This window comes from Rhincodon typus, chromosome 29 (genome assembly GCF_021869965.1).
Source record: "Rhincodon typus isolate 14 chromosome 29, sRhiTyp1.1, whole genome shotgun sequence".
Classification (NCBI taxonomy): Eukaryota; Metazoa; Chordata; class Chondrichthyes; order Orectolobiformes; family Rhincodontidae; genus Rhincodon; species Rhincodon typus.
The window spans coordinates 15,739,117-15,763,215 of record NC_063360.1 but is presented as its reverse complement, the minus strand read 5'-3'; the positions used below and the strand labels follow the sequence as shown (position 1 = coordinate 15,763,215).

General features: G+C 37.7%; 1 protein-coding gene across 5 annotated transcripts in view; it reads left to right on the top strand.

Annotated features, from left to right (window-relative positions):
• ranbp3b (RAN binding protein 3b) overlaps window positions 1-24,099 on the top strand; it is an 87,654-nt gene that overhangs the window by 37,917 nt on the left and 25,638 nt on the right. For 3 of the 5 annotated variants that reach the window (XM_048613984.1, XM_048613983.1, XM_020513224.2), the window contains 2 exons: window positions 8,031-8,123; window positions 13,695-13,828. In XM_048613984.1, the coding sequence (XP_048469941.1) occupies window positions 8,031-8,123; window positions 13,695-13,828 (227 nt within the window). The remainder of the gene's footprint in view (window positions 1-8,030; window positions 8,124-13,694; window positions 13,829-24,099) is intronic. The other 2 variants (XM_048613985.1, XM_020513225.2) reach the window with 1 other exon arrangement.

The window sequence follows — 24,099 nt, the reverse complement described above, 5'->3', positions numbered from 1 at the left end:
ATTATTGAATTTGATACAAAGAAACATTATTTAGGATGTTAGGACATCGGATGTTACAGTACAGAAATGAATGGTTCGATCTATGAACTCTGCATTTCTTTTTTCGTGAACTGCTGGTTTAATTTTCCTCACCTTACCACTGCTAATATTTATGTTTTATTTACACAGGTATTCAATCTCTATTAAATTAATTTTACATGGTTTGTGGCAAAATTTATATTCTAATTTCCGTCTGTGTAAAAACCATTGTTTTGAACTCCATTAATACCATAAGATAAAGGAGCAGAATTAGGCCATTCTGCCCATTGAGTCTGCTGTGCCATTCGATCATGGCTGATGTGTTTCTTAGCTGTATTCTCTTCCCTTCACCTCGTAACCTAACATCCCGTTACGAATCAAGAACTGATCTACCTCTGTCTTAAAGACACTGAAATGACTTGGCTTCAACAGCCTTCTTTGGTAATGAGCTCCACAGCTTAACCACCCTCTGGTTGAAGAAATGCCTCCTCATCTCAGTTCTAAAGGATCGTCCTTTCGCTCTGAGACTGTGCCCCCAAGTCCTAGTCTCTCTGTGACTGGAAACATCTTCTCCATATCCACTCTATCCAGGCCTCTCAGTATTCTTTAAGTTTCAATGCGGCTCCCCCTCCTCCTCCTAAACTTCATTGAGTACAGAACCAGAGTCCTCTAATACAAGCCCAATGCTCCCAGGATCACATTTGTAAACCTCCTCTGGGTGCCCTGCAGGCCAGCAGATCCTTCCTTAGATACAAGGCCCAGAATTGTTCACAGTATTCCAAATACGGTCTGACCGAGTCTTGTACAACCCTGCTTTTGCACTCTAGTCCTGTCAAAGTGAATGCTAACATTGCATTTGCCTTCCTAACTGCTCGCTGAACCTGCGTGTTAACATTAAGCATGAGGACTAGTCTAGAGCTAGGGCTGTCAAGTCCATTTATGTTTCAGATTTCCGCGTTTAAAAAGTAGCCTTTCCTCATTTAGAAAGTAGTCTGTGCCTTTATTCTTCCTTCAAAAGTGCATGACCTCATACTTCTTTGCCCAAGTCTCCAAGTCCTTCTGCAGCCTGCCCACTTCCCTAATGCAACCTATGCTGCCTCCTGTCTTTGAGTCATCTGCAAATATTGCAACAATATCCTCAGTTCCTTTGACTAGGTTGTTAATATATAACTTGAATAGTTGTAGTCCTATCACACCCTTGTCATTGGCTGCCGTCCTGGAAAAAAACCTCTTTATCCTTTTCCCTGCCGTTGGTCAGTCAACCAGTCCTATGTCTGTTCCAGTGCCTTGCCCCTAGCACCATGGCTTCTTACCTTATTTAGTAGCCTTCTGAGTGGCACCTTTATCTAATTTGCTTGTTACCTCAAATAATTTTGCCAAATTTGTCAGGCATGACTTCCCCTTGACAAAGCCGAGCTGACTCAGCCCTATTTTGCCATGTACTTCCAAGTACTCTGTAATCTAATCCTTAATAACGGACTTTAAAATCTTACCAATGACCAAGGTCAGGCTAACTGCCTATAATTTTCCACTTTCTCCCTCACTCCTTCTTTGAACAGGAATGTTACAATTTAATTACTTTTGTAGCTTTAACAGATTTGTGCCTCTTATTACTAACTTTCTACCTATTTGACCTCATCATACCCTTCATAATTTTGAAGTCATAGATGGATTCACTTTATTAGACTTTTCTCACTAGCCAACTTTTTGATATTCTGTCTAAATTGACTAGAATATTGTAATGACCATTTTATGCCTGAGGTACTGTTTTGGAAATTTTGAGATCCAGCAGTGGCCCCCATCTGTTTTTTTTTTTGGAACATTAAAATATGGGGAGTAGAAGCCAGTTGTCTCCTGCGTGGATAAACCATTTAAATTAAATTTGCGTGTGGACTGTAAATCTGCTCCAGTATTTTGGTGAGAGTATTGATAGACAGTTTCTAAAGTGTAATTCTTCAGTAGCATATTTCTCAAGGTGTCTGAGAACCACAATCATGTTGGTCTACCCTGTTGACAGATCAGCTTCTTTGTGGGCCGGTGTTTCTGATGTGCATAGAACTCGATAGAATTTACAATATGGAAGTAGGCCATTTGCTCCAACCATTCAATATTGGCTTTTAACTCCCCACATAAGCAATAGTATTAACCCCATGTGTTAGTTCTGTTGCTATATATTTTCATTCTTCTTTCTTTTAGCCATCTGTCCTTGAATTTTGACATGGTTTCTGATGTGATGATGAACTCTAGTGCATTATTCTACAACCTCATCAAATATGTACTCTGAATTTACTTCTTTTAGTTTATCATGTATGTGTCGGAATATTAACAGCCTTTGATAATTTTCTACCTCATAATCAAATCATTTATTATTTTTTCTTGTATCTTAACAGTACTAGCTACAGGCTTGCACATCTTTGTTTTTCCACAAGCAAACTACATTACAGTAAATTTTCACAGTATCCTCTACATAACTATGTTGTATTGCATGTGTAGGAATGCACCTTTCTGTTCTGTACATCATTTTCTTACTGTGGAGTTCAAAGCATTCAATAATCATATTTAACTTTTTGTAAAACTGGAGTTTGCCAGCCAAAGAGCATTTATAGTGATACTTTCTTGCACTGTGGAATGTAATATGATGCAAACGATACATAATTGAAGGAAAAAATGTTAATGTAGAATAGTTGTTTTGTAGTAGAGAGCTTGAGTATTCCTTTTTTTAAAAAGACACATTTTATCAAAGCATTTCATCTTGTATTCATCAGGACAATTTGCAAGAAATATCCAATAAGGGGAAAACAACATTATATTGTATGAGAGCAGAGTGTTAATTTGTTGGCAAGTGGAGTTTGATTGGAAGACCATGAAGAATGTACCAGTTAGATGATGGCTCACAGTTATGCTGAAAAGCCTTGTTTACATTTTAAACCAGGCAGGCTGACTCTGATCAAAGCATTGCTGTGACATATCAACCAGAGAATGGCTATCACCTATTTTATTGAGTTGAAACTCTGTGTGTATACATGTTTTTTCTGTCTGCAAAGAACAGGGCCCTGTGTGTTAATGTAAGTAGCTTCTATTACACACAAGTGCACCATGTGCCATATTTATGGACTCAGAACAAAATTTAACATAATATAAACTTCAGCATTTCAGCTGAATCTTTTATAACTGTTCACCTTTCGTTCAACATCGTTCGTTTATATAATCAATTAAAATTGTCAGCATTTTCCATTTCAACAAGGTATTACTGATTAATTTGTATGTTTTGACAGCATTTTACTTTAGCATAATTAACAGTAATGGAAAGTGAATATTTGGAAAGGATAGATTGGCATTAAAGTGGTATACTTAAAATTTATATTTTGTAATTTTGTTTTATATGTGGGAACTGTTCTAGTTAGTGATTTATAAGCCTGTAATTTATCTATTCTATTTGCATTTATTTTGATTGGGAATAACTAGATCATAAGAGTTCCTATGAGAAAATATTTTAATTTCTTTATTTTTCATGCATTTTGAAGAATCAACTTGCTAGAAATCCTTATTCAACAAACCAAGTGTCTACAGTGATGTTCAAAGACAGCTGAAGGTTTTGTAAATGTCTTCGGCTGGTCTATTTAGATCAATAGCCTGTCTATTGATACTGGTGCTGCTAAGTGTATTGCTTTTCACCAGATGGATGGAAAAATAACTTGTTGGGCTGCTATGTCATTTCTTATGTAGTTATTCTATATAAGTGCTGTCAGATTTATTGTAGAATAAGAACACATGGGCTAATATTCCCTGTAGTGGTTAGTTTCAACCAATTCTGCCCGGCAAAAGTAAAATAACCTAGATTATTTCCTAGCAGAATGTAATCTATTTTAATAGATGTTTATCTTTCATCTCCTCTGTTCTTTCTTCAAAACCTACTATTGGATTGTAATTTTCAGACAGATAAATATTAGTTTAAAAATGATTTTGTTTGAGACTCTCAGTTAGGCCTTAGTTTTACTTCTGCAGGTGGATTTTCAAATTATTGTTGTGTTACAGTTCAACTTGCAAAAATTGTAAAATGAATTTTTATGTAAGTAATTTTTCCTCCCAAAGCTAACTTCACTATGATTCAATTTCTTCGATACATTTAAATTGCTGTGAGATGGTCTACCGAACTGTTCAGACAGAATTTTCCTGTAAAACAGTGTAAAATTTGAACTAATTTTCATGTTCTGTTGAAATACATGCTTCATCAATTTTGTAGAATAGTCCTCCATTTGACATTGGTGATGGAAAAATTCTAAAGTATCTCCCAGACTCTGACTGCCACTTGAAATTCACTGGCATGAGAGTGCCTAGGAAACATAAAGGACAAAACTCTGATGACCAGCTAGTCAATTCTGTAGGAGTAGATTGTCGTTGTGTGTTGAGACCTTGGAGAGCATCTGGTGCAACTGACTCTACTGAAATTGCCCAGAAAAATTGAAATTTTCTTGGAGCCATCGCTATGCATCTGGAATCCTTTAGAAAAGATCTCCAGGGTCAGATTTCAGAGGATTCTGACTCATTTATGTTTGTAGTTACAGAGGAAAAGTTGTAGGATTAAAAAACCATTCTAACTTTAAGGTAACTATTAAATCGGGCCCCTGAAGCACCACTGTCCACTCCAGCCCTACCAGACTTGTAACACAGCCCCTGCACCTCACTGACTTCCCCAAGACCCCACTTGACCCCATCTCCTCTCCACAAAGCCACCCTGGCCTATTACACTGTCTCCACACACCCCCAACCTGACAACCACTTCATCTGACCCCACCTATCCAAAGTCCCCATCTACATAACCTGGCACCTTCCTGACTCCCTACCTGAGTGCTGCACCTACATCCCTTATCCACCTGCCAACTAATCCCTCTCACCTCCATGTCTCTATACTTTGCCTTACATGCTTAACTTTTCTCAACAGCTGTGAACTGGCTGCAGGGCATTTAACCTAGAGTATGACACAAGCACTGTTGAAAAAAGTGGCGCAGGTCAAAGAGGTTTCCATGCTGATAAACTCTGTTGCAGGCTACAAGCATTCCTGAATTGGCCTCTGCCATTTTGTAACAGGCTTCTGTACAGGAAATCTGAGTGCAGAATCAATCAAAAAACCATTGTGTATCATGGTTATGTATAGAGTTTTTGACTATGGTTGGAAGATCAGGACTGTGTTACTTTGTCCTTTGGTGATTATTTGCAGAATCCAGGAAAAAGGCTTACAAAAGGGAATAATCTTTGTAGGAAGACGTGTAAGATGTGTCAAACCATCAGGATAAAGCAAAATGAGAAGTCTCAATCTCTTGTCACAAGTAAAATAGTTACTTTCCTCTGTGACTACTTTAATATTACTCTAAGATGATCTTAAGTTTGTGAGAGGAAGAGAATCCTACTAGTAAGCTTTTCCATAAATAATTATTTAACCTTAAGGACACATGGACCTGATCCACAACCATAGTCAACAGGAATACCTTTTCATTGATATAAAAATGGCTAGCAAAAGTTCTTCTTGAAAATAATGAATTAAAAAGAAACTCAAGTTGGGGTTAGTTACGGGGGGAGGATGCTTGTGAAATAACTATTGTGCAAATTCAGTATTCCAAAAGATATGCTGTGGATATGAAAAATATGAAGTTCTGGGTAACAAATGAGTAATGAAGTCTATAAAGCCTGCTTCAACTAAAGTATGTAATGGAATTAATAATGTATTAGATGTATTTAATCCAAGTATTATTGTGATATACTAACGAAAACTTATTTCTCTACTTCCCTTGAAAAATTCAAAAGTTTAGCTTCAACAGGTATCAAACCAGCTGCAATTACTATCCCTTGGAATCTGTTGTACGTTTGTTGCCCTGAGTTGCTTTCTAATTGTCTTCCTTGAGATGTTTGAATTTTCTACTTAAGTACTCTAAATTTGTGTTAATTATCCATGCTAAATAATTTCTTGCTTCAGCGTTATACTTTTCATCATTTTAAAGACCTATTTCATGCCTCTTCTACTATTTTAGTTTACAACAATGGAAAATAAGTTTTTGACTTGAGTCTTTCTCTATTTAATTGCCTTCATCCTAGAATCGTTCCAGCCATTGTTAGAAAGATCTCATTTAATCAATTTATGATATAGTTGTGATTGTCGTTCAAAGAGCAGTTAGTTCAAAACTGGCTTCACAGTGGACCTGTACAATAGAACGCCCAAACATGTAGCCCAGTGCCGTTCAGACTCACTATAGTAACTGATTTTGTTTATTGATGACTGCCTCATAATAGATACCTGCTTCAAGGTATGATTAATGACAACACAAAATCTTTATAGTTTAGACTCTGCCAATGGAGGGCCAATTATTCGTTATTTTTGGGGTCTTGGTAAGCAGAGGAGTTGTTTAGTAAATTATTAATTAATTGGACTCATTGTCGCTCAAAGGAAATTTTCCACAGAATGGAACAATGAGTTTTATTCACATGTCAGTTGAAGTGGACTTCAGAACTTGATTTAAAATAGAATTAAATAAATATTTGAACAGGAAAAATGTGGAAGGACACAAACAAGATTAGATAAGGTAATTCCTGATGGAGGACTGGTATTGGCACAAGCATTGTTGAACGAAATGAACTTGATCTGCTGTAATTTCTATCAAAATGTGTTGAGAATGACTAGATCTAATTTCTTTGCAGACCATTTTAAAAATTAGCTTTATTTTTAAAATGTTAAGTACTGTATTGCTGGTGTCTACTTGTTTGGGGGGCGGGGGGCGCAAAGCACCAAAGTATTGAATACAAGATATGGCTAAAGTAGTTCAGATGTTGCTCCATGCAACTTAGATACATGTAGATTTGTGTAGGATTTCAGTGACTAGATCAAAAAAGAATGTGAAGTCTATGTTTTTGTAGAAAGAATGTCATATTGCTTTATTATGTTAACTGTCATTGCACTATTAATATTTTTATTTTATGTAAACTACCAAGTCCATTCATACTGAATATTAACTCCAATTGAAATGCTTTAAAAGGACAATTGTAATAGGGAATTAGACACTGTTGTTCATGCACTGTCACAAATGGAATTGAAATGCTACCACTTCAAATGAACACCTTTAAAAAGATGCAACACTACATCTTTTGAAGAAGAGAACCATGAGAGACTTGAAGTCCAGTATAAAGGTTGGCTGCAAAGTATAATGTTCCTATATTCAGAAATTGAAGTACACTCTCAACCTTCACTATGTTCTGTTGCAATGTGTTGCACAGTTTTTGTTTGTGTCATGGTAATTCCTTCAGCAGAAAATAGATATGATGAAACTGTATTATAGAGGTAAGTATTTGGAGCATTGCCCATTCCCAGACTAATAGATCAGATTGCAGACATTGTTCACATATGCAGCCTTATTCCGTATCTCTACATGGTCATATGACCATTTACTTTGTGATGATTTACAATGGTGAATCACGTTGCAGTTACCACAGACCAGTTGTACCTTTTGTGTCATTTTGACAATGGAGGAGCAGGGAAGCTTTAATATTGCAGATACTAGAGGGTTAAGTCTTAAGTTTCTGAACTCCTAGTATGATAGCAATAACTGCCTGCTCTTTTCCGTTAGGCACCTTTTTGGTATTAAACTGATATGCTGATGTTTAAACATCTTTCTAATCAGCATAAAATATTGTTGCTCAAACTCCTGTGTTAAGCTTGCTGCCACTTACAACTTTCATTTCCTTGTGGAAATGCACCTGGCTAGACGTTGTGTAGATTGGCAAGAAACGCTTTTCTGTGAGTAAAATTCATCACTTTGTGATGTGTTTTTAAAATCTCTGCAAGTTACACACTTTCCCTAGTTTTCATTTTAGCAACACAATCTTCACCAAAACGCTGCTGAACAGGATGTGTGACTGTTTTGGAGCACTTATCCTTAACACTAGAATTGCAGCTTTATTCAAAGCAGCATGCTTGAATCACAACAAAGCTGAGGTGATGTAAAATCAGTTGTTTGGTCTTGCAGGTCTTCCTAGTCAGAAGTCCAAGGAGCAGCAGCGGAGCGTCCTACGTCCAGCTGTCCTGCAGCCACCCCAGCCGAAGTCCTTTACACAAAACGGTAACTGGTTGGAACTGCAATTCCTGTTTCTACTGTATAATCTCTCAGAGATCTTGTTGCCAGTCTGCATATGCTGTTAAAGTTGCATTCCCTTTACAATTTTCACCTAATTTAGATGTAATCCTCAAAATCTAAATTCAAATTCTGAAATATTTGCTTCCTTATAAGCAATTTTTTAAATTGGTGTTTGCATTGAGCCTTTGTAAACTGTAGGGATTGGCTCGCTCTGAAATGTTGCTCGCTCCCTACTCCAGCTAAATCAGCAGGGAAACATCTTCCAAATTCTCATCCATTCTGTGCTACTTATTTCCTCTTCCCTTTCTTTTCTTTTCCCACACCCACCTTCCAGCATCTACAACTATCTTGGCCCTCCTGTGTATGACTGATTTTGATGTAAGCATCTGTGAACATACTTTTACAACTAAGATAAGGATCATTTTTGTGAATCTTCCTGTTTAAATTGTAGGGGAATGTACCTTTAATCTTCACTTTCACAAAGACTGTTCGTCTGGTCGACTTAACAGTGACACATTTTAAACAGCACTTTGGGGAACCCATACCCCTCAAAGCCAAGATGCAGACCTAAACCACTGGAGAGTCTACGTGAAACATCATAAAAGAAATTTCATTTATATTGTGCCTAGGAGCAAAGGCTACATTCAATGAGCCAATTGTCATTGAACATAAGGGAAATATTGGATCACATAAAAACAACATGAAGTGCAGGGCTTTGAATAATCATCACAATACGCACAGGGCCAACTGTCTGGATTGTGCTGCAGTTCGTTGAACCATGGAAACTTATACCCTCTTTGAGGGCTAGTGATGCATCGTTTTCATCTGACCGCAAGCTCTGTATGAAATGCTTGCTTCTCTCAAATTTATGTGCGTTGCACCCATCCATTACTACATCCCCTTCGCCGGCAGTACCTCATTCTGCACTTAAATGACCCTTGTGCTTGGGATTCACAGTAGGAGCAAAGACAGCTGTTGTTCTTGCTTTTGCAGCTGTAATTGATGGAGCAGACTCTGTACCCCTGCAGAGATTGAAAAAGAAGAAAATCAACAATAAAAAGGAAAGAGGATAAATGAAATGGATAGATAACACTTTTTATTTTCTTAAGCAAAAGAAGAATGTAAAGAATTATATCAAGAGAAATCAGTAGAATTAAAGATAAAGCAGGATCCAAAAGAGAAAGTAGAAATGAGAAAAATAAAAGAATTAATGAAATTGGGAAGAAATGAGAAAATGTAGAGGGAATAAACAATGCTCAATAAAATGGAAAGTGAAGAATGAAGAGAGAAATTTTGAGAGCGCTTCAGGCCATGCTATGGCCTCTTCAAAATTTCAGAATGCTGTCAGGCTTTCCACACTCACTCACTCACACCTTTTATGTTGATGGCAAAGCATTTCTACTAATCCCGCTCACTGATTGTGAAAATGTTACAGTAGGAGTTGCATATTGTAGAAATCCAGAACAGTTTTTAAAAAAAAAATTCACATGGCAGTGTGTTGATCTGGACTTGACGGACAATTCGTGTCATAGATCTTTGCTGATTGTTATTAACTTATCTTCTGGTTTGTGGCAAAGCTTCCATTGCTTTAATGTTTATCAGTCTTTATGGATAGCTGGAAGTTTCATACATTTATTTTACCTTGCTGCCACATGTGTACTTCTCCACTGGGTGGACTGATGTACAGGTATTTATATTTGCAAAATTGAATCTAAATCTTAATAGATGTATGTCTCATTTTCTTCAAATGTCAGTCCATATATTTGGGATGTATTGAGACTTATATGCATGATTGTGCTACTTGGAATAGGATTCTGTGTAATGCAAGTTTTGTGGTATAGGAATCTTAATCCTTAGCCAACAATTATATATCTTGGCATTATGTATGTAATAAGATGTTTATCTTATGCCATATTTCATATGCAAGATAATTTACATTGACCGTTTGTGCAGTTTATTGCATCGTTGTGTGGTGAATTGTAGTGAGAGGAGCGTAGCTTCTGAACCTTTGGTTAATTGGAGATGCTTAAAAGCTTAAGTCACACTCTTTGGAATGTTATTTATGCAATTTTTGTCAGTGATGGACAAGAAGCCAAATGAGCTGATTGGCCTATTTTTGTGTGTTGCATTGAAGAATCGTTTGTTTAAAAAAAAAATTATCCTGGTCCAGTGAAGCTGCAGCATGTCCAGCCATCCAGTTCTGATTCACATCCATTCACGAGTTGGCCCTGAATCTTCTCTACAGTGCTGTTCTCCCTCTGCACATATTCCGAAACCGTCGAAAGTTCTTTTGCTGATGTCCAATTAAACACTTTTGTGTTAGATTCTTGGCCACAAGTGTTAGTGTGAGCAAAAATGGAGTGTACTTGAGTGAAATCTGTATTCCCAAGTTGATATAACATTCAGTGCGAAAACCCTTTTCTCCCCCCAATGCATTTAGCCATATTTGCAGTTTTGGCAAACTTAACGACCTAAATCAAAACCAGTAAATGTTAAAACTTTTCAGAGTTATGGGGAAAACACAGGAGAATGACACTGAATCATAACACTGATTCAGAGAGCTGGTGCGGACATGATGGGCTGAACAGTTTTCTGCACCGTACCAATTCTGTGATTCTCTGAATTAGCGTTGCTGGATTTGTCTGCTCTTTATTCAGTGGATTGAGTCTCAAGTTTCTGCACTGTCAGGTATATGTGTTTATAGATAGTTTTGCAATACTCTTGTACATCAGCTCACATTGCTACAGACTAAACAAAATGTACCCTGTATATTTTTTTTTTGCATTTTATGTAATTAAGATGTTCGTGAACTCTTGTAGAAGTGGAGTGGGCGGTATTGCTATTCAAGAGGAATTTACAGAATTGGTTCATTAAATGTCGCATAGTTAGCTCCTTGAATAACAATGATTCAGAGCTTCACTTTGGAGACATACATAGAATCATAGAATCCCTACAGTGTGGAAACAGGCCCTTCGGCCCAACAAGTCCACACCAAACCTCAGAACTATCAATTAAGATTGTTAATATTATGGAAGGGACAGAATTTTGATGAAACTGTGTTTGGATTCCCATGTCATGGTTTGCTAATAGACTGTGAAGAAAGTATAAAGGGAGAGAGAAAGGAAAATTTGGTTATATAACATCTTTCACGATCTTGATACTCCAAAGACTTAGAGTCAATGAAGTACTTTTGGCGTGTAGCCCCTAATATAGGAAACTACAGCACAGAATGAGGTCGTTCACCTTGTTTTATCTCTGCAGGCTCTTCATTAGAAAATGAAAAAATAATCCCATTGTTTGAGCATTCCTCTGCTTCCACATTTTCCTTGAACTGTACCTTAACCATTACTTCAGGTAACATCAAAAGCAGAAGATATCTTAAGAGGGAAATCTGAAATAAAAACAGAAAATGCTGGAAATATTCATTAAGTCTAACAGTGTCTGTGGAAATAGACACAGAGAGAATGCTTCAGGTCTGTGATTTTTTTCATCAGTTCTGATGAAAGACCACAGACTTAAAGTAACTTTTTCTCTCTTGCTGTCTGTTATGCTGAATATTTCCTCCTGAGAAAATATTCCATGTTTTCTCAATCCTCTGTATGGGAATCATGTTAGTACAAATGAATATCTAAAGATTTGGGTCAAGAAAAGTTTGTTATTCCAGCTCTTTCAAGAGTGTATATGTGTTTTCTCCCCACCATCCCTATTAGCTGTTGGTTATTATTATTTATAATTTAATACTTCCTTTAAATTGATGGAAAAATGTAAGCAGGGTCATTGATATCTCAACAATGCTCATTACCTCCTTCTCTACACATCAAACACATTTTTTAAAGGTGTGAGTATCTTCCATGCTCCTTAAAATCAACTGCCTTCCCTAAAAATCTTCTCTTCTTGTTCATTATTCGCCTTAGAGCGGGAATTTTTTACTTTTAATTTCCAAATCTTCCTTGAAGTATAGGCATTTAGTTGCAAATTCAGTGATTTATCGTGGCTCTAGAGGATGTTTAATATTATTGATGCTTTAAATTATTTTAAAGACCTGTAATATGTACTGTATTCTTCAATTCTTTCATCAGTCAACAACAAAAATGTTTAGTTGCATGAATCAGAACTTAGTCCTAAAAGGCCTGGAATCATCCTGGTCATTCTTCTCAACCCTTTCCATGCTTCTTCAGGTATGGTGACCGAAACAACCAGTTTTACTTTAATCTGGCTATGTGCATGGATATTATCCAATTATAATTACTAATATTGATAAAATTATAATGAATCCCTTTTTAAAGTTGTAATCTGAATCTTAGCATTCAAGTGAATGTTTTCAATGGTCTGACTTACTGTGATGTTACAGATTAAATTTTAGCAATTCTTCCATGTCATCAACTTAACCCATTATGTTCTCAACTGAAGCACTTCTCCATTGAGAATATTTGTGAGCATAAACATTTGAACCATTGAGCTTTAATAAGAAAGCCGTTATCTGGTGACTTTTAAAATTGCACAGACAGGTAGAGATTCACTTTGTCTGGAGGATAATTCTTGGTTTACAATTTGGCTTGCTTGGATAGATGAAAAATATCACCTACCCAAATTGTAAATGTCTTGACTTTCCCTATATTTCCTCCTTGACAGTTCCGCCCTTCAACTTTAATCCTGCAGCTGGGTGTACAGAAAAGCTGCAGAACGGCACGCTCCCGAACTGCTCACTAAATTTCCTTGGTATTGAGTATCCAGGACACTCTCAAAAGTGGGAGTCACAGAAGAAATACTGGGTAAATTCAACAAAGCTGTTATTGCTAGCACGTCACTTGGAATAGGAGCATGTAATGTCAGTACATCACCTGTGGAATGGTGAATCCAGTTAGTTGCCCATGCCAGCTTTTCAGCATAACTCTGTATTGACATTAAAGTGTGCTTTATATACCGCAAAGACTGGTGACATTTTAAATTTAAAAGAAGAGGTTGGACAGCATTGAAAGAGGTTGTGTGTGATTTTATTTTGTTGAAGAGGCAGCACCCACATTATCCTCCCACCTATTGTTGGTTTATATGACTATTGCCATTGTCGTGTAATTATCTAGTACCACATATTAGTTGTTTTTACAACTGTAGCAACTTCATAGAAATTGGAGGAATTAGATATGAAAGATAGAATTTAACATAGTCAGATCTTAATTTGAGGTTTTCTGCTGTAATGGAGATATCAACCTTTCTTCAAAGTGTGAAAGTCAAATTTGTGTATGGAAATATCTTCTTTAACATTGCATCTCTAAGTGTGATAACAATCCAATCTCCTCTGTTTTGTTTGCTGAATCCAATCTCTGGAGTTTCTTTAGATGTTTTTGGTTATGTTTGCCAGCAATTCTGCAGTTTGAAACAGATGGGTCACTTGGAATTGCAGTATTGAGCATGCTGCATACCTCTGTATAGACTTGTCCTCTAGCTATATCCACTCCCGATTAAACTTTCATTTTTCAAGTAATCCAATACTCAGTACTATATGAGAGATGTACAACTGAATCTAATTGCAATATTATTTATATATATATATTCCAGTTGCTAGCATTGGCACCAATGGTGTGAGCAAACAAACCGAAGAAGGTATCTCAGCCCCTTCTGTAACTCTGAACAGCACGTCAGATGAAGAGACTACATCAATCAACAGTTCTACAGCCACACCTAGTCATATGGTATGTAACATGCCTGGAAGCATTTGGAATTTATTGGTTTTGGAGAATGCAAGCGTGAGTAAATGTCTAACAGCAATACAAGTTGTTGTATGTCATGATGACTATAATTTTATTTCACAAATGTTGATGGACTTTCAAGTAAAGCTGACTCAATTATGTTTTTTGTGTTAGTTGTTATCTCATGGATTCCTCTGCTTTTTTTGATATTGTGTATCGGCCAAGTTCATTTTGCCTGGTCTCATGGATTAGTCACCAAAATAATAGGCATTGCAGATGTTGCTATGCTGGCAGACAGGAGTACACAACAATAGTCTAGTAAGGACTTTGATATTTCTCACTCCCTCTTTGACATAGGCGAGGTAGCAAAGTTGATGAGAGTAAAACCTAGAGACTTTGGTTACGTATGCATCCATAAGCACTGAAATTTGCAGTATACTGATACATCAACCTTTTGATTTCACTTCATAATTTTTTTTCAGAGTTTACTTCCCTGCCTTACACTCTCCCAAGGTTTCCATAAGGCAGTGGAGCTATTTGACCAGAGCTGGGAGCTTAGTTCATGAGTATTAGATCATGTCCACATGCTGGTGGGCTTGCACACTGCATGCCTGAAGTCCAAAGTCTCAATTTAAAACAGATCCATATGGTCTCTTAAAGAGGCACATTCAAACACTTGCTGATGGAGATTCTGTGTACTGGTAGGAAATAGCTTACACTAAATATGTCATCTTTCCAGCAACTGCAACCAAACCAGGGCCTAACATGGTCCATTGCATCCTCATGGATTTAGCATCGAAAGTTGAAAGGGAGACTTTGCTGTTTGTATGACCCAGAGTGTCCATAAATATTATGCAATATTGCGCCCTGGAGAGGACACATCAGTTTTGCTACAGAATGTTAACATGTGAGACAACAGTGATGGGTTATGAGCCCAACTCGATTAGCATAGGGAGCCAGTGCTACAGGCTGTCCCCATTCGTGGGAAGGATCATCATACCCCACTAGTCTGCCAGTATCCCACCTTGAGGCTGGCAACTCCCAACTACTGTGTTGTTGACCTGCCACGTTCCATGTTCTTCAGTGGCCAAGACGAGCTCGGAGTCTTTGCTTAACAAGAAGACCGAATCCGTTGCATCAGGCACATAAAGAAAACAGATAAAAAGAAAGAAGATGCTAGATCTTTGATTTGGCAAGCTGGAATATCAGGAGCATGCATCCAGGACTACCGGACAATTATCAGCTGTTTGGTAATACGTGCAAGAGACTGTGGAACATGAACATGGAACTTGAAAGGCTGAATTTTGATACGGACTTTGTGCAAGTGACCAGACTTGCTGAGAACAGATCGCTAAAAGAAAATAATTGCAAGTTCACCTGGCATTGGAAGAATTCAGAGCAAATGTCCAAGTTCTAGGCTTCGCTGTAAGGGATTTGCTGCTCACTGACAGAACACTCTCATCCCTTCCAACAAATAGTTCTGCATGTGTTCTATCCACCCAACTGTCCAATAGGCCAAGTAACTCTGTACATATGATCCAACACTGCTCCAATACAGGGGTGAAGGATAAATTCTACTAGACACTTCAGATAGAATCCTTAATTCAGAGCCTGTTTACCTACTGGGGAACTTACAAGTGTGCACATAAATACAAACGTATGATTTGGCCCTTCGAGGCAACTGCAGTATTCAATAAGATCAAGGCTGATATGATACTTCACATTTCGGCCCAACCCTTTCACTCTCTTGCTTATCAAGAATCTGTCAACCTCTACCTTAAAAATATTCAAAGACTCTCATTCCACTGCAATTTGAAAAAGAGTTCAAAAAACTTCTTGACCCTTGACAGCAAAATAAAATTCTTTTGTCTTGTTTTAAGTGGATAATGCTTTATTTTTAAACAGTGAATTTTAGCTTTAGATTCTCCCACAAGAAGAGACATCCTTTCCTGTTGTCCTGTCTGTCAGGACACCTTGGAATCTCTTTTTTCTTCATTCCAAATGCCTCTTACTCTCTTAAACTTAAATGAATACAAAGACTCCTTATCCAACTGTTGTTTATAAACCACCCACCCATTCCAGGTACAAGTCTAGTATCCCTTCTCTGATTTACTTCTAACACATTTACAATCTTTAAGTAAGGAGGCCAATACTCTATCCAGTACTCCAGATATAGTCTAACCAATGAACCTCCCTACTTTTTTATTCAGTTTCCTTTGCAATGAATGATAACATTCTATCCGCTTTCTTAATCACTTGTTGCACCTCATACTAACCTTTTGGGGTTCATCGAGTAGGACACCCAGACCCCTTTGCATTTCAGAGCTCTGTCATCCCGCGCCATTTAGATAATATGCTTTTTTTTTTGTTGTTCCTGCCAAACTGGATAGTTGCACATTATACTCCATTGGCCAGATCCTTAACCAATCATTTAGGATGTCTCTTTGCAGAAACAATAACAGAAATTGCTGGAAAAGCTCAGCGTGCCTGACAGCATCTGTGGAGAGAAATCAAAGTTAACGTTTTGGGTTGGGTGACCCTTCCTCAGAATCGTCCCTTGTAGTCTGCTTATGTTCTCTTCAAAACTTGCGTTCCTACCTATCTTTGTATCATTGGCAAATTTAACCATACTTTTAGTCCCTTCATTAAAGCCATTTATATAATTTGTCAAAAATTGAGCCACCAGCATTAATCCCTATGGCTCACTACTCATTGCATCCTGTCAACCAGAAGAAGACCCATTTATTCCTACTGTTTCCTATTAGCTAGTTAATCTTCTATCCATGCCAGTATGTTACTCCCTACATTGAGGGACTGTTATGTTCCACGGTTTTTTAGAACCTTGTCAAATGTCTCTCACACGAGTAGAAGACAATCATAAATAGGGCCCTCTTGCCTTGGATATGAGTGCCTGGGAAAAATAAACAACGAACAAAGATTACTTGAGTTTTACTCCTAGCATGACCTTTGTGTAACTAACAATTTGTTTCAGTACAAACCATGCCACACTGTGGCCCGGATACATCCAAGAGCAAGATATAAGCACCAGCTAGATCGCGTCATTGCTAGTTATTAGGACGTAGATGTTGAAGTTTTTCATTCAAAGTACAGATTTTTGTTGTTGTATCACCTTTGGTCATAATGCCTACTAGGATAAAAGAACGCGTTCCTCAACTTAATTGAACAAGTACCCTCCAGCATTTTCTGTCAGATTGCAGAAGCAGAATAGAGCATTCTTTGACACGCTATTTCCAATAACTCATTCTCAAGAAATGGCAGGAAAGAGTGAATTGAATTCAAGCTTTTGTGAATTACAGGAGAGTTTCTGGTAAGGAGGCTGTGAATGCATTCGGAGTCTCTCAAAGTTGAACAGACTTCTAGGCTGTATACCGGTGACTAGTGGTTAAAACTTTGCCAGAATATTGAGGTGCCCTTTGACATAGGGACTGCAAAGGGCATGTATGAAAGTATCAAAGGGACAATGATCCAACATTAAAGGGAATGGCTTCATTGAAAACTAAGACTAGGAAGTTCGTCATTCATTGCAGTAGGCAGTCGGAGAGATGGATGGAACATTACATTCAATTATACCTCTATACAAAAAACATTGTCATCGAGGAAGCTCTAGATACCATAGAAGGCTTGCCTTCATGTCAGAGCTGGATAACCAACCCACAATCCAGAAACTTATGAAAGTTACTGAATTGTTTGCCATAAGTAGAAACTGCCTCTTGAACTCGTCAAGCATGGGAAACTAGCGCTTTTAAAGTATCTGCACAAACTTTCTGTTTCTGCTGGAGGGAGGGGGCATTGCCCCGATATATAAGATTGTAACCTGTACAAGCGCAAGAATGACTGCAATAATTGCAGCAACTACTAAAGTATCATCCGCTAAGCATTGTGGAAGAACTATTTGCTTGTTGCAACTGTCAAACTGCAAACCTTGGCCGAGCACTAAATATCCTGAATCCTAGTATGCTTCAGAACTGAGTTCTACATTTGTCATGACCTTCTCAGTCTGACAGCTGAAAGATGAATGCCATGAACAAAGGAGACCACTACATGGTGCCTTCATCAATCTTACTAAGGTGTTCAGGCATATGAGCAGAAGTACTCTTTAATTAGAGGAAATTGGCTACCTGCTGATTCTGCTGAATCCATCTTCGCTTTCTATTTGTCATAATGGATAAGGTTAACTATGACCAGGCATATTGGAGCCTTTTGAGATCTGGAATGGGGTCAAAAACAGTTGTGTTCAGCTCGAGATGTTCATCAGCCATCATAAGCATTCATGTCAAGTATGCAAGGTCTCTGCCTAGACCAGGACTAGCAAAAAGCTGTTCAATGTTGCTGTAAGACCATGGGATCCAAGGTAAGGGCGTGACCAGTCCTCCTCAGAGTAGCTGTACACTGATGGAATGCTAGAGTAACATCATAACAAGAATGCCTGATGAGTCTGATAATGCAAATGAGTCTGATTTTGACATGTTGGGAAAAGTTTCATGACCTTCAGCATCAAGAAGATGAAATGTCACGGTCCAGGGTCTTACCGTTTCGGCAAAGGCAATGACAGCTTCATATATCTTGGATTTATATCACAAGCAATTTGTCACTTTGATGGTACAATTGATATATGCATCACAAAAGATCTGTGTGGTGTAGGAGTATAGAACAACAACCTGACTAATCTGCATCCTCAGTGCACTGTACACTCATTAGACCTGAACAACAAATGATAGGAAAGAGAAAAGGTGGAAGAACAAATTGATGTTGATTTTTGTTGTTACTTAATTTTTGGTGCAGATAGGCGAATACGCGATTGTGTTTTTGTGGATACAGAGGATATACTGTATTCCAAAGAGCATCATAAGCTGAAATACTTTTCTAAGAAGGGCAGTTGAGGTCAGGCAGTGGAATGATTTTTGGAAATCGCTAGATGCTGCCATGGATGATTGCAGGATTGGTATTCTGGAATGATGAGTTGAAGCATCATCTTTATCTGGGCTTACCTGGTGAACTCTTTCGCAATGCTTTCCCCTCATAAGTGATAGTGGTATACAGTTTCTAATATTTACAATATTATGTGAACTAGCTTCTGTAACAACAGACTGATTAGTTTATTAATCATTTGTTTCCTGGTGAAAATATCATGTACAAATTCAGTTTGTTACATTGCAACAACAGGGCATTTTTAAGTTTAAAAATACAAAAGTCAGCACAGACCATACACCATTTGGGTTTTGCAATGCCACACGATACTGAAACTATAAATTTTAATTACTGGATTCAGCATTTTCTGGGGTGGTAATTTGAAACACTTGGAAATAATGAGATGTTGGCCTTGCTTTTCCTGTGGTTCCATATTCCTGTCTGAAATGTCCATATAGACTATGAACATCTTGGCATAATCGGGGCTATTTCCGAATAAAGCCTATTAACCTGTTTCTATGAATGTGTTTGTAGTTCATTAATAATATTCCCTATACCATTCATGAAAATGTCCCTTTTGTCCAGTAAAATTTACGTATTTCTCAATTACCTAAAAGGTACAATACCTCAATCATATCCTTGTGACTTTTTCCAACTTGTGCTCTTAGTGCAATTTTTCATAATGTTTACAGTACACCTACAACTGTTACAGTCTGTACAGTTGCAATCTTACAACTTGCAGCTTTTACTAAATATTCTGGTGTTCAGCAGAAAGGGGCCATCATTACATGAATTTTCAGAATGTAATTTTATTTGCATTTTGTAAAGGTTGCTTAGGAACTGGCTACAGTAATAACAATTGAATTGAAAGAAACCCTTCTGTTTTCCTAAGGGCAACATTAAGAAGGAGGAAAAGCTGTTGTGGCACACTGGTATTGCCTTTCTGAGCCAGAAGGCTTGGGCTCATGTCCTACCTGCGATAGAATTAGGCTTAGGCCTGACTGCTCCAGAGTTGTTTCATAACTCACCTGAACATGTTTATCAAAACTGTCTGATATTAAGAAATGGAAAAAAAAGTGTTCGTAGATAGTGTAACTGGAGATTTGAATTTTAGCAGCCAAAAATTGGTGATTTTCAGTCAGGTCAGAGGTTAAAATTTAAACAATCTCAACTCCTCCAACCTATCCACTTTCAGACTTAGTAGAAGCAGCAAAGATGCTGGACAATAGACAGCCAACCACACCCAGGAGATGGGATGACAATTAAAAATTTTTAATGAGGTTGGCTGCATCTGCATTCGTCTGTTTAAAGTTTCAACTGTAGTCAGACTGATAACAGAAGGGAAGTGAGGCCAGCAACTTCAGAGAGAAAACAAGTGCCTTATGGCCCTGTTTGTGGGCCAACAGAATCAGGAGGCTTCTGGTTCCCGTCTTCCAGTCTCCAAACTGTCAGCCCTCTGCTCCTGTAGAAGGCCCCTCTGGGTTAGGAAATATGCGTCTCTTCTTTCTGCTGGGGTTTGTGGATTGGACCTGCCGTTCCAGAGTCTTTCCTGCCTGACTGGAAATGAAGCCCATCAAAGAGGGTGAATTTTGACAGACTGGCTGGGGATGTAAGATGCTTGCTACAGTTCTAGATATTCTGTTTGAAGTCTCATCACGTGTATTTCATCGCTATCAATACCCGTGATTCATAGCTTAAACTCCTGACTCTAAACTATAAGCAAAGTCAGTGATAGATCAACCAAATATTAATACAATTGATTTCATTTGATTGTAGTATTTCACTTCAACTTGCATGGGAAGTAATCGATAATATTTTTCTAGTATTGCTAAACTTTGACCAGTATCTATAACATAAAACTTATACCTTCTCTAACTTGATACCCTTATACAAACTCTCAATGCTCATCTTGCAGACCATGTGGCCTGAGCCTCTCTGTAGATGACAGACCAAGTTCACATGTATTTCTGATCTCTTTGCTTAAAATTGATTGTTTTAAGCAGTGTGTTTATCAAGAGATGTGTTACTCGCATTGATTGAAAGTAACCAGGGTGTCTGTGTATTCCTAGCTAATCCCTGGCCCTCATTGGTACAAAATGCATTAGTTATCGGAATGCGACTGCCATGTTTTAGATTGTGAAGGGTATGTTTGTATACTTCCGTGGCAATCAACAGGGCCTTTCAGGTTTTTTTTTGCTGAACATAGTTAAAACAGTGCCATTTAGCTTTACAACAAACTTGTCTGCAAGTGGTCAGTTTCTGTTGAATTGTTTAATTTGTGGTAAGTTAATTTGAGCAGTCACATTTTTCTTAGAATGAATATCATACATGTGCCTGATATTATGCAGAAGAAAATAGAGGATCAGTGTAATGTCTGCACTGAACAATTTGCTGGAAATTAGTGACTAAGAATTCTAATTTTTTAAAGTTCACAGAAGCAAAATACTATAGATGTTGGAAAACTGAAAAAAATCAAAAAATGCTAGAAATACTAGAAATGCAAGTCAGACAGAATCTGTTGAGGGAGCAGTTAATTTTTTAGGTTGATGCTGACCTTGACTGGAATTTGAAGTGGGTTTGTTTATTTGATATACCAGGTATTTAACTTATGCAGATTAACCTGAAGAGCAAGAATCATATCAGTTGCTGGGCTATATCTTTATACAGAGTTACAATATTTAATCAGTACCTTAATTTTAGCATGCTGTTAATTTTCTCAACTAGCTTGTTCATCTGAAACAGTTATGAAGTGCTGTAAAGCTCATGTTTGCACAACTCTGACAGTTGCGTGACTACCTGTCAAACAATTATTAACCGGCTAAGGTTAGTAGTATTGTTGAAGGAAATCTTGAAAGAGGTTGGCAATTACACCTACTTTGTCTTTGATCCAAATGTTCTTATGTCTGTTGTGTGTTCAAGGAATTCATTGCTAAGAAGTATTTCTAGCTTTTCTCCTGTCAAGTTCCTAAAAATCTGGAATGTTTCAATAAGCTCACCTCTCGTTCTTCTGAATTCCAATGAGTATAGGCCCAACCTACTCAACTCTCCTCATAAGACTTCTTCCATATCTGGTGTCAGCCTAGTGAACCTCTGTGGACTGCCTCCGATGCCAGAATATCTTTCCTTGGATACAGGGTCCAAAACTGTTCACTGTATCTCACCTGTGGTCTGACTAATACCTTGTGTAGTTTTAGCAAAACCTCATATATATATTTTAATATTTGATTCACTTTGAAATAAAGGCTAACATAATCTAGGAGACCCAGCTCTTGCGCTTGTGACCCCTCTCCCAAAAAACTGCTGACTGCCTAATGTTTCTTCCTGGATTTGTGCTTCCTGATATTGTAAGTGATTTCCTGTCTTCGGGGATTGATTTTTCAACAGTCACAGTCATTGCTCATTCTATCTTTACAAAATTTTTCCTTATCTTCAACCTCACATTTCTGTCCAAAATTATAAAGATGATAATATCTCAAAAGTCTGTAACCATGTCTGCTGCATTTGATTCCCTTCAGTATGGTTTCTGCCACTTCCACAGTACTTAGATGCCCCTAATCAGAATCACTAATGAGATTCCCTGTATTTGTAATCATGGTTCGTTATTTTTCATTGCCTTCCATAACACCCTGTACTTTTTGACGCAGTTGGCCATGCCAATTTTCTTCAACGTCTCCCTAGTGCTATCCAGTACAGCAAGGCCTCTGGCAGTTGCATTCCCGTCCCCCATAATGTTGTCACACGGTGTCTTGAATCTGTCCTGTATCTGAGTATGGAACCATTCCTTTAGATTGGAAAATTGCCCATTTCAATTCACTATTTAAGGAAGATGACAGACGGAAACAAGAGAATTGTGGACAAGTCTGAGATCTGTTGTGTCATTGTCACTTTCTGTAATTAAGAATAGGGTGATGAAACACCTTGAACAGTTTCAGCTGATTAGACAAAGTCAAGAATCGATTTATAAAGCATAAGCCATCCTGGAAACTCTGAATATTTTGAAAAGGTAGCTTATACACTGGACAGGAGCATGTCTCTAGATATTATTTATGTGGAATTCCAAAAGACATTTGATAAATGTCTTCCTAATAATAGGCAGTTAATTGTAGTTGAAATTAGAAAGTTAAGGGGTGATTTGATGATGTTTTCAAGTTATTAAGAAAAATGCATTGGGGGAAATTATGTTTGATAAGGAATCTGAATTTAACCTGAAAAATTAAAGCCATACCTTTCAGGTGTAAAATTAGAAAATACTTCTATGCTCAAAAGTTGGTAGAGGTTTGAAACTCTCTTCTGCAAGTAACTGCTAATGCTGTATCAATTGTTAATTTTAAAACTGAGATTGATAGGTTTTTGTTAACCTAATGTGTTGAGGAATATGAGATAAAGGTGGGTATTTGGGGTTGGGGTTTAGATCAGCCATGACCTCATTGAATAGTGGATGAGGTTGAGGGTCTAAATAGTCTACTCCTATTTCTGTGACCTTCTCTTGCTCAAATTTATATATGCTATGCCTTAGAAACATCATCTGAAAGCATGGGCTGAACCTAATCCCCAACACAATATCTGCATCACTTGTCCCTTTGTCTGTGATGTCAACCTGCTTTGTCCACATCACTGTTAGCTGGGGTTTTCCTCCAGCTAAATATTAAAAAGACCAAAGGCTTAATCTTCATCCCCTGTCACAAGCTCTCTTCTGTTGACTCCAACTTCCTCTCCAGTTGCTGTTTCGGGCTGAATCACACTGTTGGCATCTTGGCATTCTGTTAGACAATAAGGTGAGTTTCCAGTTCCTCTCAACATCTGTCATAGAACTCACCTACCTATATTTTACGGCATTGGCTAACTGTTTGCTGCTGAGACCCTCATTCACATTTTTATTACCTCCAGGCTTGATCAATTCAGTACTCCATTCCTGGCAGCACTCCTGTCTTTTATCCTCCCGTGAGCTTCAGCCTAACAGAAGTTCTGCTGTTATATCCAATCATGCCCCAAATACCAGCCTCCTTCACCTCTGTCCTCAGTGCTATAAATTGGCACACAAATGGTTAAGTTTAAAATGTCATCATTGTGTTTTAATCATCATTTCTGTGAATTCCTTGAGCCCTCTACCTATTTTTCCCCTCCATCCAAAATTCTTTCTTTAGACTCTATTATTCATTCCCTTTTTTTATACCCCTTCCTAATCTTGAAGGCTATTGTTAAAACCCATCTCATTGACTATCCCTCTCCTTCGAGTTTATTTAGATTTGCATCTGTTTTTTCAGTTCCCCACTGGAAGTGTATTGGAGCTTATTTTCTGCATTAGTTGTGCTATTTCAATGTAATTTACTGTTGTCTCAAGGGGC